At 41.5% G+C, this 16,383-nt stretch overlaps 1 protein-coding gene across 9 annotated transcripts in view; it reads left to right on the top strand.

Moving 5' to 3' along the window:
* Positions 1 to 16,383, top strand: part of LTBP1 (latent transforming growth factor beta binding protein 1) — a 300,379-nt gene that overhangs the window by 187,903 nt on the left and 96,093 nt on the right. For 3 of the 9 annotated variants that reach the window (XM_084900645.1, XM_084900643.1, XM_084900649.1), the window contains 5 exons: positions 2,159 to 2,281; positions 6,576 to 6,743; positions 9,542 to 9,769; positions 12,159 to 12,181; positions 16,086 to 16,185. In XM_084900645.1, the coding sequence (XP_084756771.1) occupies positions 2,159 to 2,281; positions 6,576 to 6,743; positions 9,542 to 9,769; positions 12,159 to 12,181; positions 16,086 to 16,185 (642 nt within the window). The remainder of the gene's footprint in view (positions 1 to 2,158; positions 2,282 to 6,575; positions 6,744 to 9,541; positions 9,770 to 12,158; positions 12,182 to 16,085; positions 16,186 to 16,383) is intronic. The other 6 variants (XM_084900647.1, XM_084900646.1, XM_084900651.1 and 3 more) reach the window with 2 other exon arrangements.

Genomic DNA, 16,383 nt, shown 5'->3' with positions numbered 1-16,383 from the left:
AGTCCACATGCTTGTGTTTGTAGAATACGCAGTGTTTCTCAAACATATTTTGCCACAGAACCCTTCCTTTAGCAGAATCCTAACAAAGTAGTTTGTGTAAACTACTTTGGGTAAAATTGCTGTAGAATGCTGCCCTTCAAATATTTTTTCTCTCTCACTTATCTCCTACAGTAATTTTGAAAAACTTAACATTTTTTAAACTGACATTTACATTTTTCCCTTAAAAAATTAAATGGACACAGTAGATTTATGCACAGTGTATTTATATTAGATATGTGCTTTAAACATATTTTTATCAAAGCCTCAGAGCTGCAGAGTTGGCTTATTCGGTTTACAAATTATGTCTGCTGTAATTTGTAAACCTAATTGGCAAAGCCAGACCACTGCCTTGTTCTTTTTTTTTTAAACGTATTTTTATTGATTTCAGAGAAGAAGGGAGAAGGAGAAAGAGATAGAAACATAAGTGATGAGAGAGAGAGAGTCATTGATCGGCTGCCTCCTGTACTCCCCATACTGGGGATCCAGGCATGTGCCCTGACCAGGAATCAAACCATGACCTCCTGGATCATAGGTTGATGCTCAGTCACTGGGCCATTCAGCCAGGCCTTTTAATGAAACAAATTGGATGTACTACTTTTTCTGTGGCTCTCCCTCTAGAGAGAGATATTTGTTAACTGTTCTTTTGTTTGGTGCCTTTGGGAATTTGACACTGTGAGGCAATGCACCTAGAAAACCTAGAAAGAAATTACAAATGGGCAAGAGATGACTTGACTTTGTAAGGAGGAAGAAGGCACGGAGTTAAGGGAGAGACAGGAGAGGAAGGTGGGCAGATGTGTTCTTAAGTTAATCACTTAGAAAAGGAAAATAGAAAGACCCTAGATCTAAAATTTGATTCCCTTAATAATATCCAAGCAGGTATGTACCCTGTGGAATATTGTTGAGTGACTTCAAGGGTATGTGTGTCCAATGTGCAGCTGCTTCTGTGGAAGTTTAAGAAATACATAATTCATTCTCCTTTTAGAGAACGAATTTCTCTGTTAGTTAGCTAAAGAAAGAGATCCCTATTCAAGAGCCAAAAGGTTTGTCTGGCTAGGGAAAGAATTTACCTCCAGAGGTATTTCTTTCTGCTTTTAAGGAGAAGTTACATGGCTAAATTATTTGATGGAATGTCTTTCCATCAGCAAACACTGAATATGCTCACAGAGGCATCACCAGAAAGCTTCATATTTTCACACAGCACAGAGACCTTCATGTGCTGTTCTCACCTTGGGCCTAATTCCTGTTGATTACGGGACATGTCTCATTTCCTGTATGAACTTGCGTCACTAAGAAGACAGTAAATGATTAAACACACAGGATACATAAAAGTGTGTTTATTTCCCATCAGGGCACTTACATGATTTACAGTATATTATCCATAAATGTCACATTTTTTTTTCCCACCTTGGCAACTGGCAGATTATTTTGAAGTCAAGAATATTTAAGTGAGAAGTAATCATGAGGATTATCTGTCTCAGCCCTTTTGTGTTACAAGAGAGAAACCCTAGATCGACAGAAATTAAGTGACTTGTTTGAGCTAACAATTTAGCATCTTGCATAGACCAAAACAGGATTGTAGTGGGATAGTTTTCCCATTAAATTTCCCCACTCCCCCTTAATTATTAAAAAAAATATGATCTTGAACAAAATTATCTCTATCAATGATTCGTTCTCATTATTGATGTTTTTATCTCTCTTTCCCTCTTTCCCTCTCCCTTCCTCTCTGAAATTAATAAAAAAAATATTATTTAAAAGATCTTTATTTACTACTAGAGGCCCAGTGCATGAAATTTGTACACTGGTAGGGTCCCTAGAAGCTGCTGGCTGCCAGGCTGGGGCCTCCCTTTCTCGGCTGCCAACTGCTGACTGGGGCCTCTTTTCCCCAGCTGCTGGCTGCTAGCTGGGGCCTTCCTTTGTTCCGCGCCACCCCTTGTGGTCAGCACATGTCATAGCAAGCGATCTAACTTGCAGTTGGTCGAATTCCCAAGGGGATGCTTTGCATATTATGCATATATATACAAGAGATTATGATGAAAAAAGAAAGTGAATGCAATTTATAGCCAGAATCTGTCCAGCAGGAGATGAATGCTCCTTCTAAAAGAGTTGTGTTTTCCTTCAGACATTAATGAATGCCAGCTGCAAGGTGTGTGCCCCAATGGTGAGTGTTTGAATACCATGGGCAGCTATAGATGTACCTGCAAAATGGGATTTGGGCCGGATCCTACCTTTACAACTTGTGTTCGTAAGTAATGATCACTTTTTATTCTCATTTTGGATCAGGGGTTGGGGTGGGAGGTTATGCAAAATAAGATAAATGCTCAGCGGCTAACTGAATATTGTACAAATGCAGGAAAAACCTCATTAAAATCACCAGTGGGAGGAAGCGGGGCTGACATATTACAATAGGCCTATGTTACAGAACTAAAAATGCATTTTTATTGCATTCAGAAAAATGTAATAGCCAAAAGTCAAGGTAGAGAGCAGGCATGCTGAGGAAATGGAGCTGATGAAGAGAAGAGAGCTCATTACAGTGAGCATACCTGAGAGATGAAACGTTTTTTCCTTCACGAGTATTTTAAGCATTATTTAGGCCGAGTTCAACTTTCTCCCAGCTTCTGTTTTTAATTAGTCCAAATTCTGAGTCACTAGTGTTTGATTTAATGAGGTTTCACTGTACTTTCTTAGTTGGAGCGTCTGGGAAATAGTTTTGGATAATATTCTATTCCGTTGTCCTCAAAAGCCACCAAAATACATCCCCGAAGGCATACTCTTTTGCCTAATAAATATTGTCTCTAAGATTTCCTCTTGTATCTGGTGTGGGTAAAAATCCTCCATCAAACCACATATGCTAATGTTGGACAGAAAATATAGTTTCTCTGAAAACTCTCTTACCATGAAATAGAATCCGGTGTAATCACTGCATCACCTGACAATTAGAGAGGCAGGCATTTTAGGCACAAAATTCTCAAATGCAGGTTTTTAAAGGTTATCTTTTTAAAATGTTCTCATGCTCATTATTACAACATAGGTAAGCAATGCAGATTTTTCAAAGCCGCATACAACTGAAGTTTAAACATTTTAAACTAACATAAGGCAAAAAACTATTAGGATAATTTTAAGAACAATTTTGTATTATTTTCTGTCCTACAAAGTTTGGTTCTATTTATCTGTTTTTAATGTGGCTTTGGTGTATGTTAAGTTGCACCCTTCTGGGCCCCAGTTTTAGACTTGCCATTTGGTCAGAACATGTTCTTCATGATGATCCATTATTTGTTTTCAATTGTGCATTCACAAAAATGACAGGCTCATTCATTACTTTTAGATGAGTTTGTTGAGTCTTTGGGAACATTGTTACTAATTACTACTATTTTCCTTTAAAAACTGCCGAATGCAGATTAGGAAATTTTGCACGTAAGTTCTTTTTTTCCATGTTCTTTCACATAATTCTGATCACGAGCAGACAGACAGTTATAGAGAGTTTTATCCAGTGGTAAAGTTATGTTTCCATATGAGGTATATTTGAAAATGGACGCAAGACTTTGGAAATTTCAGGCCAAAAATCACATTGTTGACAATCCAGAAAATTTAGAGATAATTTCTGGTTGATGTGAATTACATGAGTCAGTATTTTAAATAGCTTTATAATTTAAGTGTAAAAGATTTTTAAGAGTTTGGATATAAAATTTGTTGAGAATGTTTTTTCTTAAATAATTTGACTTGTTTTGTTTGAAATCACTACATTTGAGGTTGCAGATGAGTAAACTTGGAGAACTGGTTGCGAAGTGTTTTTTTAAACTTTGACTAGATTGGATGTCTAGTGTTAAGGGCAGACATCCAGGTTTTAGTGAGATTGTTGAAATCTGCCAATGAGATTTTTGAAACACTTACACATTTCCTTAGCATTTATTTCCCCCTGTCATTGCCCAAATAATACTGAACTTATTAAACCACCATCCGTTCTTATTTGAAAAAATAATTCAATTTTATGGTTCAGCTACAACAGCTGAAATGATAACTATTGGGAGATGTTTGTTGCTAGTTAAATATTCCAGTTTAGAGTTTGAAGTTAGAACCTGGGCTCTGTACCAGTATGTAGTGGGCAGATTTATTTCTCTTGTCTCGGAATTTACCACGTGTAACATCGTAGAGATTTGTAGAGTCCTTCAGGGTTTGTGACTTGGTTTGATCCAGTTGGACTTGCTGGTGAACTAGATTTTGACGAAATTGATAAGGAAAATCTGAACACAGATGAGAAGAATCAGGAAAAAAGGTGATAATTACAGAGTAAGGAAAAAAATTGGCAAGATGGTACCCTCCATGGTTATGGGGATGTAGCAGAGAGTGGGGACACACACCCACACACACACACACACACACAAACACTAGGTTAACATTTGGAACATACCTTCTTGAGGAACATAGAAACAGCCATGGATAAGAGTCTGCAAGCCAACTGCGGGAAATTGACTACATCTTCTCAGACAGCATGAGTTTAGGCCGTACCCAGGCCATAAAAGGTGCGGCTGACTCTGTGAGCTCAAAGAAATGCACTTGGCAGCAGCCGAGGAGCAGTGGGAAGCTCTCCCTGTTCCCAAATGCACCCTCCGAATTCCTTGACTCCAGCCAAAGGTTGCAACCATTTCTCTTTCTCTCCTTGCCCTGCTCTCTGCCCTTGACTTAGCCAAGCTCCAAGAAGGGAAGTGGGAGGGTCCTGGCACTGGCTGCCTCTCACCTCTCTGTCTGTGTAGCTCAGGATGCGGGAGCAGCATTCTCCAAGCCTGCCCCTACCTACGACTGGGGAAAGGTGACATTTTAGGACATGTCAGAGCAAATCTAAGAAAAAGTATAATAACCTTTTGCATTTCGAGTGGGAAAACTTTCTGACCTGAGCGGCAGCTAATTTTCTTCAAGAATTCAAGAACTTCAGGATGAGTGCTGCAGGGGGTGTGTCTATAGGTTCAGATAAAAAAATTCTGAGCCTGGGCTTTGCTGCTGCATAGTCTTCCTGAGCCACGGACTTGGTGCTCATGGACAGAAATAAAGGGTCCTAGAGAAGATGTGCTCAGGAACTTCTGCCAGAGCCCTGGAAGTCATGAGATGAAGGACAATTCCCTTCAAAGCCAATCAGGTTGATGCACCTCATTTTGTTTTAATTTTCCTCGCACCTTTATGAGATAGGTGTTGTTCTCGTTGTACACATTGGGGGACTGAAGTTAGGAGAGTCTAAGGAACTTCTCTAGGTCATACAGCTAGTAACTGACGTTGGAGATTGAAAACTGGGTTCTGTGCCTCCACGTTTAGGGTCCTAGATCAAGTTCATGGTAATTATCCTTCACATTTGAATTGATATTAGAGCATCATGTCTTTGAAAGTGTAGTCAGAATTTATTGTGCAACGCTATAATATTACCAACATTGGAAGAGTCTGTAGTATTGCCCAGCACATGGTGGGCATTGAGTTTGATGGCCCGGCCGTCTGCTGGCAAAATTCTCTTTTTTGGGAGGAGATCTTTTCTTTTCATATGGATGAGGCCCACCCACATTCTGGAGAGTAATCTGCTTTACTGAAAGTCTGCTACTTTAAATGCTAATCTCATGTACAAAAAAAAAAAAAAAGCATTTGGGTACCATGGCGTAGCCCAGTTGAAATGACCATAAACGTAACCATCCTAACCAGTCACGGTGACTTCCCTTAAGCTATATTGCTGGCAGGTGGTAGATCTTTTCACTCTGCTACATAGCATCTCGATTTAATTGGGATGTTTTTTGTAGCATCTACTGAGCCATCATATGTGCCCTCTCTCCCCAGCAGAGGGTGTAACAGTTAGATTCAAGAAGTCTTACCTATTAAACTTAGAATAGAAGGACCATCGGGAATAGGGTTTAGGCATTGGAGGAATGTAGGCTGGTGGGCTGTTGCAGTGTTTTTCTTCAGGGCTGAGCCCATCCTCTGTTCCTTCCCTGATCTGCTGTCGGGCTGGACTGGGGGGCTCTGGTGGCACTGCAGGCCAGAGAGTTTGCTGCTGCCCTTTCCTGTTCGCTCTCCCAGGGTGAAATCTGATGGGGCCCTGCAAGCTCTCACTGTCCTCTAAGCAAAGAGAGCAACCGCAGCTGGCTTGCAGCATCCACTGTGTTCAGATTGTGAGCATCCATGATGCCTGGTTGCTCACCAAATTCTTCCCTAGAGCAACCTCTGTTACGGCCATCTACAAGAAAACAACCGCTGTGTAGTGATCTTGCTATTAGGTGATGAGGTCTGTTTGGGCAGGTGGATTTTGGGTGAAATTGTTTCTTTCCACTTTTAGGCCCACATACCTGATTTAATGCTTTCTCTAAAATGGGAGGAGGGACTGAACTGGAAAACGCATTTGGGAAACTGACTCTAAGTGAAGAAAGGCTCTGTCCTAAATCTAGACAGACGTATTCGGAAGTGTGGTTTCTGACCCAGACTCTGCGGTTGTTTTTACTGTTACGTGAAAAGTCCACCTAGTTTCTGTTGTTTCTTGGGTGACGTGGGGCCTTGTCTCTCTGCTTCAGCGGATACCCCTGTGATCTCGGAAGAGAAGGGGCCCTGTTACCGACTTGTCAGTTCCGGAAGGCAGTGCATGCACCCTCTGTCTGTTCACCTCACCAAGCAGCTCTGCTGTTGTAGCGTGGGCAAGGCCTGGGGCCCCCACTGTGAGAAATGTCCCCTTCCAGGCACAGGTAAGACATGCTCAGCTGCGCACTCGCGTTCATTCCTGGCCACACAAGTACATGGGACAACTCTGGCTGCTAGAATTCTTGTTTTTTGTCTCTGATTCTAAATTTAGTTTTTTAATAACACAGTGTGTTTTTGTTAATTCTGTGGAAACCATGAACATAGAAGGGTGAACTGTAAAAAAAAATGACATGTAAAGAGATTTCCAATTATGTGTAACATTGGGCTTCCTTTTGAATGTCAAGAAGAGCCATTATAGTTGATCATCACTCTGGGACTCGAAAGCTGCCGTTTAAAAGGGTAGTGAGATCAGAAGTCCCTGCTGGGCCATGCATTTTTCTAACGATGGGCCGCTCACCATTTGCACAGTAGTTGGACCTTGTGTGGGTTGCCTCATTCACTCATTTATGGAAGGTGTGCTTGTCAGATTCTGTTGTGAACATTGTTTACTTTCTCCAATTAGAAACGGAGGTAATTTCAGTAACTCAAGGGCAGACCCTGCCACAGTCCCCAGGAACTTCTAGGGGGGAGCTGAATATGAAGAAGTTGATTAGTCTTTAACCTTCAGTTTGGTACATAATTATCGAATGCCCCCAAAGAGTAAATCAGTATACATGGCCTTAATTTTACCAAGAAGTCACCAGTTTCTCATTCAGGGTCAAACAGAGTTAAAATGAAATAAAAAGAAACATGCCGAGCAAATACTGAGCGCCATGATATTGTCAAAGAAGGAGTGGTCTCCATGTCATTGGTGTGGGATGGACATAAAAAGTTTGCTCAGTTGCATATTTAAGAAGATGCATACATTTTCACAGGGCCATTGCAATCTTAAAACCATAACTTATACTGTGGCAGACAGGGTTAAATGTAAATTTAAATATTATGATCCACTTTGGTGTTGGGTAGGATCAGGAAGAACTGGTAAGGCACAGGGTAGTGTAATGCTGATGGTATTTTGGTAAACCATATAATTCTAGACATTTCCCACAGGTTCTATTTTTCTCATATAGGACCTGATCCACTCGTTATTAAAAAGTAATAATAAAAAAGAAATTATCTTTATAGTTTATAGGTACATTTCTCTTTTAAGTTCAATTTTGGTAGCTTTGTAACCTTTACATGAAACATAAATCAAGATGGTATCATGCCGGGAGACTTCTCCCTAAAATACAACAGCTAAACTTGGAAATAATGTTAAAGATAAACTTTTACACTTAGCCAATTTGGTTATGTGGTGATTGTCATAAAAATAATATTTAGGTCATCAATACTTTAGCTGTTTGATAGAATACCATGTTTCCTTCTGGAAACATCTATTCTTTGGAGTAAGAACTGTTTCATAGTTAAACATAAGAATGAGATTCCACCACTCAATGTGTGATCCTTATTAAAATAATGTTATAGCATGCTTTAGAGTTCCTTTTCATTGGGAACTTATTTTAAGTCCATTTCATTCAGTGGGGAATCTTTTGTTCAGTGGAAGTACTAAATGACTGATTTTACTTTACATTTTACAAGTAGAAAGAAAGATGTTGGCCATAAGTTCCTTGGTGTCCACATTTGGTAACTTGCCTCTGATACCAACAACAAAGGGATTAGCTGGAATTTTCCTCCTTGGGCCCCACACTGTCTTGTCTCCCTAGTATTTCTTTTTTACCTGTTCCTTGGGATTATACAGTGAAGGTCAGTAACTCACATGTGCCCAGTCTATTTTTTTTTTTTTAACTCTACAAAACCACTTTGCTGGGGAGGATAGTGATTCTAGGCACAGAATATCCCCTGTCTTCTGGATAATTTAGCTATCTGCTCCTGGTCAGGCTTTTGCTCAGGCATCATCCCTTCCCATGAATATAAGTATATGCTAATGTGGCATATCCTTTTTTTTAAAAAAAATATTGATTTCAGAAAGAAAGGGAGAGAGAATCACTAGGGATCAAGCCTGCAACCCAGGCATGTGCTTTGACTGGGAATTGAACCGTGACCTCCAGGCTCAGAGGTCAATGCTCAATTACTGAGCCACATCAGCCGGGCTGTGGCATGTCCTTTTTAAACTTGATTCCTACCTATCATCTCTTTAGCATGTCTTAAATCACTGGATTCCTCCCCACTGTCCTGAGACTCTTTTTTCAAGTATGCTTCCCCTCTTCAATCCTTTTTAACTGACCTCTCCATGTCAGCTCATGCATTCCATTCTGGCTGAGTCCTTTGGGTTCCTCAACTAGACACAAATTATGATGATGTCAATCCCTCATTTCCCTGAATAGTGATTCTTTTTATTTTTGCCCATCTAATTTAGAGAGATGTTACTGAGTTTCTTGTTAATAATGAAATTAACCCATAGCAGAAGGAAAAAGGCCCAATTTTTGCTGATATTACATACACATCTCCAATAAAATATATCTTATATAGTGTCTTTTATACATATAAACCTGATATATTACATATACTTAATATGTGTAATATATGTGATGTGTAGAGTATTATATAACAATTTATTGCTGATACATATAAATGATATATAAAATATATGCTCTTATGTGCTATATATATATATATATATATATATATATGATCTGATTGTGTAGGATAAGAAATTAACAGATGGAGAAATGTTTAATAAAAGAAGGGTTGGGTTTTTTTTTCTGTAAATATGCAAGTTTAACCGAAATTCAAGCATTTTGCATCTGTTTTTGAAGATTTTAAATGTAACTATATTAGTGATGATTTATTAAGAGATATTTTCCTCTGTATCAGTTTGCACTTTTAGATTTTTAAAAGGAATATTTTCCCATCCCAAATCTAGCTGCTTTTAAGGAAATCTGTCCTGGTGGAATGGGTTATACGGTTTCTGGCGTTCATAGACGCAGGCCAATCCATCACCATGTAGGTAAAGGACCTGTATTTGTCAAGCCAAAGAACACTCAACCTGTTGCTAAAAGTACTCATCCTCCACCTCTCCCAGCCAAGGAAGAGCCAGTGGAGGCCCTGACTATCTCCCGGGAACACAGGCCAGGAGTGGCGGAGCCCGAAGGTGAGAGTGGAAATGGGTCGTGGACCTAGCCATCTGTCTCGTGTGTCTGTGCTTTGGTTTCCCTGTCTGTACCCTCCCAGAGCAGGGGTTTCCTGCCCTGGCACTATTGACATTGGGGGTGGGTAACTCTTTGATGTGGAGGCTTCTCTGTGCATGGTAGGATTTTTAGCAGCAGCCCTGGCCTCTGACCTCAAGATGCTGGTAGCACCTCTCTTCTACTTCTTTCAGCCAAAAAGGTGTCCGAACATTTCTAGATGTCCCTGGAGTGGGATGGGATTGGGGCGGGGAGGAAGAGAATGACTCCTGATTGAGAATCACTGCTCTAGAGTCACATGGAACTAGCAGGTAACAATATTCCAATGTGATCTCAGGACGTAGTCTTGTGTCTGGGGCCCCTTTCTCTTGGTGTTTAGTCCTGGAGAGTGCTTTAGATCCTTCAGGGAATAGCCCAAATTCATTCCTGTGTCTAGAGGGTCGTTTAATAAATATTTACTTTAAAAAGTGGAACCCACAGGCTTAACGTTAAAGCATCAAAGGAGCTTCCATGAGATAAAGTTCCAGGTGCAGTCCAGGTTATGGGGAGGAAGGACAGGGTCAATTGAAAGGATCTTGGAGACCACTTAGTGCAATCTTTTCTTTGGTTTACATTCTGGGAAACCTGAGGCCTGGAGTGGGGACCTGACTTGCCAGTTGTCATGCACAGAGCAGGTGATGGTGCCAGGGCACGTGCTTATTCAAGGAAGTGGTTTAGGCCTTATACTCCAGAGGGGGTCTAGACAGCTGACTCTATCTCCCTGGCTTTCACAAGGAGGATTAGCTTTATCTCTGTCTCTCAATATAAACCAGCATAGCTAATACTCTGAATATCTCTGTTACTACAAAAATTCTCACCCCCAATAGAAGGAAAACAAATTGTACTTTTGTATAAATATATATCGACTCTAATAAAGCTGGTGTTGGCTTTTGTAACTTGAGTCTTAAGTCAGAATTCCGGGTGCTCATTTATGGATTTTGTAAGGAGAGAAGGTGCCATAGGTTAGTGAAGATGTGAGGGCTTGGCAAGATGTCTTTTTTGCAGGGCTCTGGCCCTTCGTGTGTTCTAGCCTCTCATTCCACTCCTTGTCTTGCTGCACTTCTTTCTTGGTCAGGCAGAGCAGTGGGACCTCACTTGAAGTTGACATTGTTGACCACTTTGTCCTATACACTTGAGGTGTCAGGGCCAGGTGTTTGCAAGTCCTCATCCTCTGTGTAAATAGGAGAAAATTGGCTCTGGCCCAGGCTCTGCCTAAAGACTTCCTTAATGGTGGGTCAGGCAGGACAGAATGTTAGTTCTGAGTTTTTCCAATCACAAGAATATTGCAGCAGTGGTAGCAGTCTGGTATCTGATTGCTTTTAGGAGTTAATGCATCAACCAAACTTGTATATTAATGTTACTGAGACGTTGACTCATGAGAAAAATGTTGGTGACTATTCACCTAAGGCAGTGGTCAGCAAACTGCGGCTCCCGAGCCATATGAGGCTCTTTGGCCCCTTGGGTGTGGCTCTTCCACAAAATAACATGGCCTGGGCGAGTCTATTTTGAAGAAGTGGCGTTAGAAGATGTTTAAGTTTAAAAAAGTTGGCTCTCAAAAGAAATTTCAGTTGTTGTACTGTTGATATTTGGCTCTGTTAACTAATGAGTTTGCCGACCACTGACCTAAGGCATAAGGAATGATTTATGAAAAGCACACCTTTCAAAATATAAAGGTATAACCACTCACCCTAGATAATGTTTATGATTGTGTAATAGGTCATTTGTTCACCGTATTGATGCTAATCTGTCATTGGATCTTACTGGCTTGTGATTTCCCCCTGAAATTTCATTAGCGTATCTTCCTGGAAACGCTCACAGAGCTTCATTAAAAATGAGTACGCACCAAGAATGCAGCACCTATTCTTGACTCATTGAAATAGTGGCATTCTTTTCTTAACATTGACCTCAGAAAGCATTTCAAACATTCTATAATATTAAGGATAAGTGTAACCAATTAAGGGAAATGTTTGTTTTCTAAAATATGGAATGTTCTACAGAATTGAGATTAGGCATAAAGTGATGTATTAGAAAATGTTACCTCCTTGAACATTTTTAGTTAATGAGAGGCATGGGAAGAACTTCATTGCATCTGTGAGCTGACCTCCTGTAACTGAGGAATGCCATAGCACTGACCATTTCCCCAGTCAGCTTGTGTAACATCCACAATGGTAGCGACCATAAGTCTGCATTTGACTTAGTTTGATTCTTAATCCTTTTGGAGACATATTGAACTCCCATTGCACTTTAAAACTTAAAATACTATGTGGTAGATTGTTTTAAATTTTACTAATGTCCTTTTTTCTTTTCTGGTTCTAGTGGCAACTGCACCCCCTGAGAAGGTAATTTATTCATTGTTTACAAATCTCTCTTGTTTCTTTAATTTCACAATGATTTCCTTTTGGAACATGTATGGGCTTCAATACAGTAACATGTATGTTCATCCTTTGGTTGGAGGAAATGGCATTCATTCATTCAAGAAGTATTTAGTGAGCACCTGCTATATGGCTGGCCGTATTCTGAATGCTAGGAAAACAACAGAGAGAAAAACCAGACAAAACTTCCTTTCTTCCTGGAACTTGAATTCCAAGGGAAGAAAATGACGGGACTAATAGGAACCAGGGCTTAACACAGAATTCAGAGTCAACTTAAGGCCTGGACCATCTACGAAAAGAAAGCTTCCGGCGGGTTTATGTAATTGTATATTCTTATGGCGCATATGTAGTGAGCAATGCACTTTTTAATTCAATTAAAATTTTACATGCATGTTTGAATTTGTTAGAGTCAGAATGGATCTTATCCTTGAAAGTTACAACTATCCCTAGAATACTGATTAGAAATTTGAGAGACATTTTTATAAACCTATTCGTTTTGGGCATAAAGATGGGGCTATAAATTGTGAAATTTATTAGTAGGAAATGTATACATTTTCTGGAACGAAGTCCTATCTAAGGAATGTTGTTCCTTGTCTGAATCTTGTTTTCTCTGTAATAACATGACAATGAAGTAATTATTAAATGTTTATACATTTATAGTTATTTAGTTAGCAAGGCTGCAGTAAGTATTCAAATTTAGTTTGGGCAAATACATATAATAATTTTTATAGTTTTAAAAATCTTTACCTTATGAACATGGGATAGAATAGCATATGTGCTGAAAGAATCCAGGAGCAAAGGGGCGGGGGGGGGAGGAATTTTCAAATCATAGCACCCAACGAGGTTAGCATCTCCCGAAGTTGAGTGACGGATGGTCGTTTGCAGTTCTGTTGACTTTGGATCTGGTTCTGGTTGATAAGAGGGAGGAATCCTTCAGGGTCGGAGTGGACCGGCCAGCTCCCTCATAGCCATGTCTTATCTCGGGCTTGTTCTTCTCTGTTTATGGTGGAGTTCATGCTACCTTTCATTAGGAGTCTGAAAGAGGGCCTGAACATTTTCTTGTCTGCTCTTACGGCAATTAATTTGGAGAAGCGGCAGTGGGAAAAATGCAGCCAGAGTCTTGTGGTCTGAACTCCTGGCAGAGGCCTCATAATATTGAAGATTAATGAAGAGAAAGCTGGGTGGTCCGGGTGGGAAGTTATATGTGCAAAGGTGTGGCTGGGACAGCAAGAGGCCAGTGAGGGGAGCGGGAGAGACGGGTTAGGAAGATAAACGTTGGGAGGTTTGGGATACCAGCCTGCAGTTATCATCAGAGGGGAAGTACTCTGCTCCTCAGCTGGACCCCACCTGTCCAGTGGTGAGGAGGTGGCATTGGTAAGAGAGGCTGCTGCCCAGGCCGATAGGGAAATTCTGGCTGTTAGCTGTGGGAGTGGATTGATCGTCTTCTTGCTGGCATTGACATGGGCTGCAGGGATTGGGGTGCAATTGATATTGATTGAGGTCAGATTAAATAGGTAATAGAAAGCTAGTCTATGTTCTTTTAAAAAAAGTATTTTATTGATTTTTTACAGAGAGGAAGGGAGAGGGATAGAGAGCTAGAAACATCAATGAGAGAGAAACATCGATCAGCTGCCTCCTGCACACCTCCTACTGGGGATGTGCCCACAACCAAGGTACATGCTCTTGACCAGAATCAAACGTGGGACCCTTGAGTCCGCAGGCTGTCACTCTATTTACTGAGCCAAACCGGGCAGGGCTAGTCTGTGTTCTTAAGAAGTGGAGAAAAATAATAAGTGCTCAGTATTTTTAGAAGATAAATCACAGCAGGATTGACTGAGATAGGGAGAAAAAGGAAGCTGGAGAGGCCAAGTAAATATTAGAATAAACCGAGAATCAGAGAGTGAATCCACACTTGGGGTAGTGAAGATCATGGATCCGGAAAAGGATGGACAATAGAAGGAATAGTGCAAATGCGCAGGAGTTGGGATGAGAAATGAAGGAGGGATGACTAAAAAGTGACTTTAAACCTGGTCGTTAATGATTGTGGCATTGACAGAAATGAAGTTGACATATGGATGGCTTTGGAAGGGGTGGACTCAAGGGATTTGTGGAATACCTAAATGGAGTTACCCTATAAAAAATCGTGCCTACACAATTGGATCTTTGATGGGATACTCAGGCAAGATGTCTATTTTATAAAAAGTAGGAAAGGGGTAATTCAAACTAGGAGACGGGCTGAAAGGGACATGGAGGTTCGGGGAGTAAGCTTTCTAGAGGACGACAGCAATTAAAGCAAGGGAAGGGGAATGTAATAATGTCTCACCACTATGCAGTACACCCGAGACAGTATAAAATAATACTGAATGTCAACCGTATTGAAAGAGGATGAGAACAAAGTGGCAAAGGAGTAGGAGAATTAGGAGTGATGTTATAAAAGCAAAAGGAAAGATAATTTCAAGAGAAGACTTAGGTCTCTCTCTCTCTCTTTTTTAAATACCTCCAAGTTAGTGTAAAAGGAAAGTGGTAAGATGAACAGTAAATAAAAAGAGTATCTATATAATGAAAGCCGAAGTGACCCTTACTGTAGAACGACTGGAATGACCAGTTGCTATGATGTGCACAGACCACCAGGGGCATATGCTCAAGGCAGGAGCTGCCCCCTGGTGGTCATTGTGCTCCCACAGGGGGGAGCCAAAAGCTGGGCTCATGGTTGCGCGAGCTCCTGGCTCCGCCATGACTGGCGAGCACAGCAGCCGTGGCGGGAGCCTCTCCCGCCTTCATGGCAGTGCTAAGGAGCAGCCAGCCAAGCGGTAAGAAGCCTGCCCCTAAGGAGCAGTGGGCCAGTGCTAAGGAGCGAGCAGGCGGGAGGTAAGGAGCGACGGATCCCGGATTGTGAGAGGGATGGATCGGGCCTAAGCCAGCAGTCAGACATCCCCCAAGGGGTCCTGGACTGTGAGAGGGAGCAGGCAGGACTGAGGAATTGCCCCCTATCTCCCCACCACCCCCCACGCCCCACTCTACAGTGTATGAATTTCATGCCCGGGCCTCTAGTGTAATTATAAAATAATAAGTGGATGGGTAGGGAGGGACTAAGTAGGGTAACAGTGACCGAGTAACCTGATGAATACTTTTAATGAAGCGATGATAGGAGCATCCACACGTGTGGGCGAGGTCACAGGTGCTTAACAAGCCCCAAGTTCGGTCTGCATGAGTCCTACAGAGCTGGAGCTAGAACTGATCATGGGTCTCTTTCTTTGCTTGCGGACCAGGGGACGGGAGTGGGCAACCAGACACGGGAAGCCTGGGTGCTCCTCCCAGGCTCCGCCTTTCTGTTTCTCTGCTGGACTGCCCTTCCTGGGAGAGCTGGAGGTGCTGAGTGATTACTAGTAGATGTGAGGTTCAGGGCTGCCATATTGACTGGCCAGCATAACACATTTTAATATTGTGTGTTTTGTGAGGACACATTTGCTATAGTCATTATCTAATCTGGGGCAGAGCCACATGGGAATGAGGCGACGGTTTAGTTCTCCCTCAGGGTTTGTTCTGTTCCAGGCCAAGTGTGGGCCCCTGAGCCAAGGCATTGGTTGCCAACGTCTGAAGGGACTCTTTGCTCTGGGCCCTCTAAGACGGATGAGAGTGTGTGCATAGGGTAGCACTGCAGGAGACACTCAGGAGCTTGCCATAATAGTGGCACAGTGATAGTTCATTTAAAAAAAAAAATCACACAATTGCACAGGTTTTTGTCTAATGTCCTGTAACCTTTGGTGCCTTTGTAAGGGTAGAATTCATTAAATAAAAATAGGTATAAGTGCAAAGGAAAAACAATTCCTACTTTCAGTTCTCTTTTTGTCTTTCTAATTCAACCATGCAGGAAATATCTTCATTGGATCAAGAGAAAACCAAACTTGAGCCTGGTCAGCCCCAGCTCTCTCCAGGCATTTCCACTATTCATCTGCACCCGCAGTTCCCAGGTAGCCTTTGTTCACCTATTCTGCTTATAACAGCATCTATATATATAAAAGCCTAAATGACTGAATGACCGGTTGGCCGATCGCTATGATGTGCACTGACCACCAGGGGGCAGATGCTCAACATAGGAGCTGCCTCCTGGTGGTCAATGTGCTCCCGCAGCCAACCTCCTTTGGCCCTCTCCTTGGATGGCCAGTCTC

Source organism: Pipistrellus hanaki (genome assembly GCF_964339955.1).
Source record: "Pipistrellus hanaki genome assembly, chromosome: 12".
Lineage (NCBI taxonomy): Eukaryota > Metazoa > Chordata > Mammalia > Chiroptera > Vespertilionidae > Pipistrellus > Pipistrellus hanaki.
This window is presented reverse-complemented; position numbering and strand designations above follow the sequence as displayed.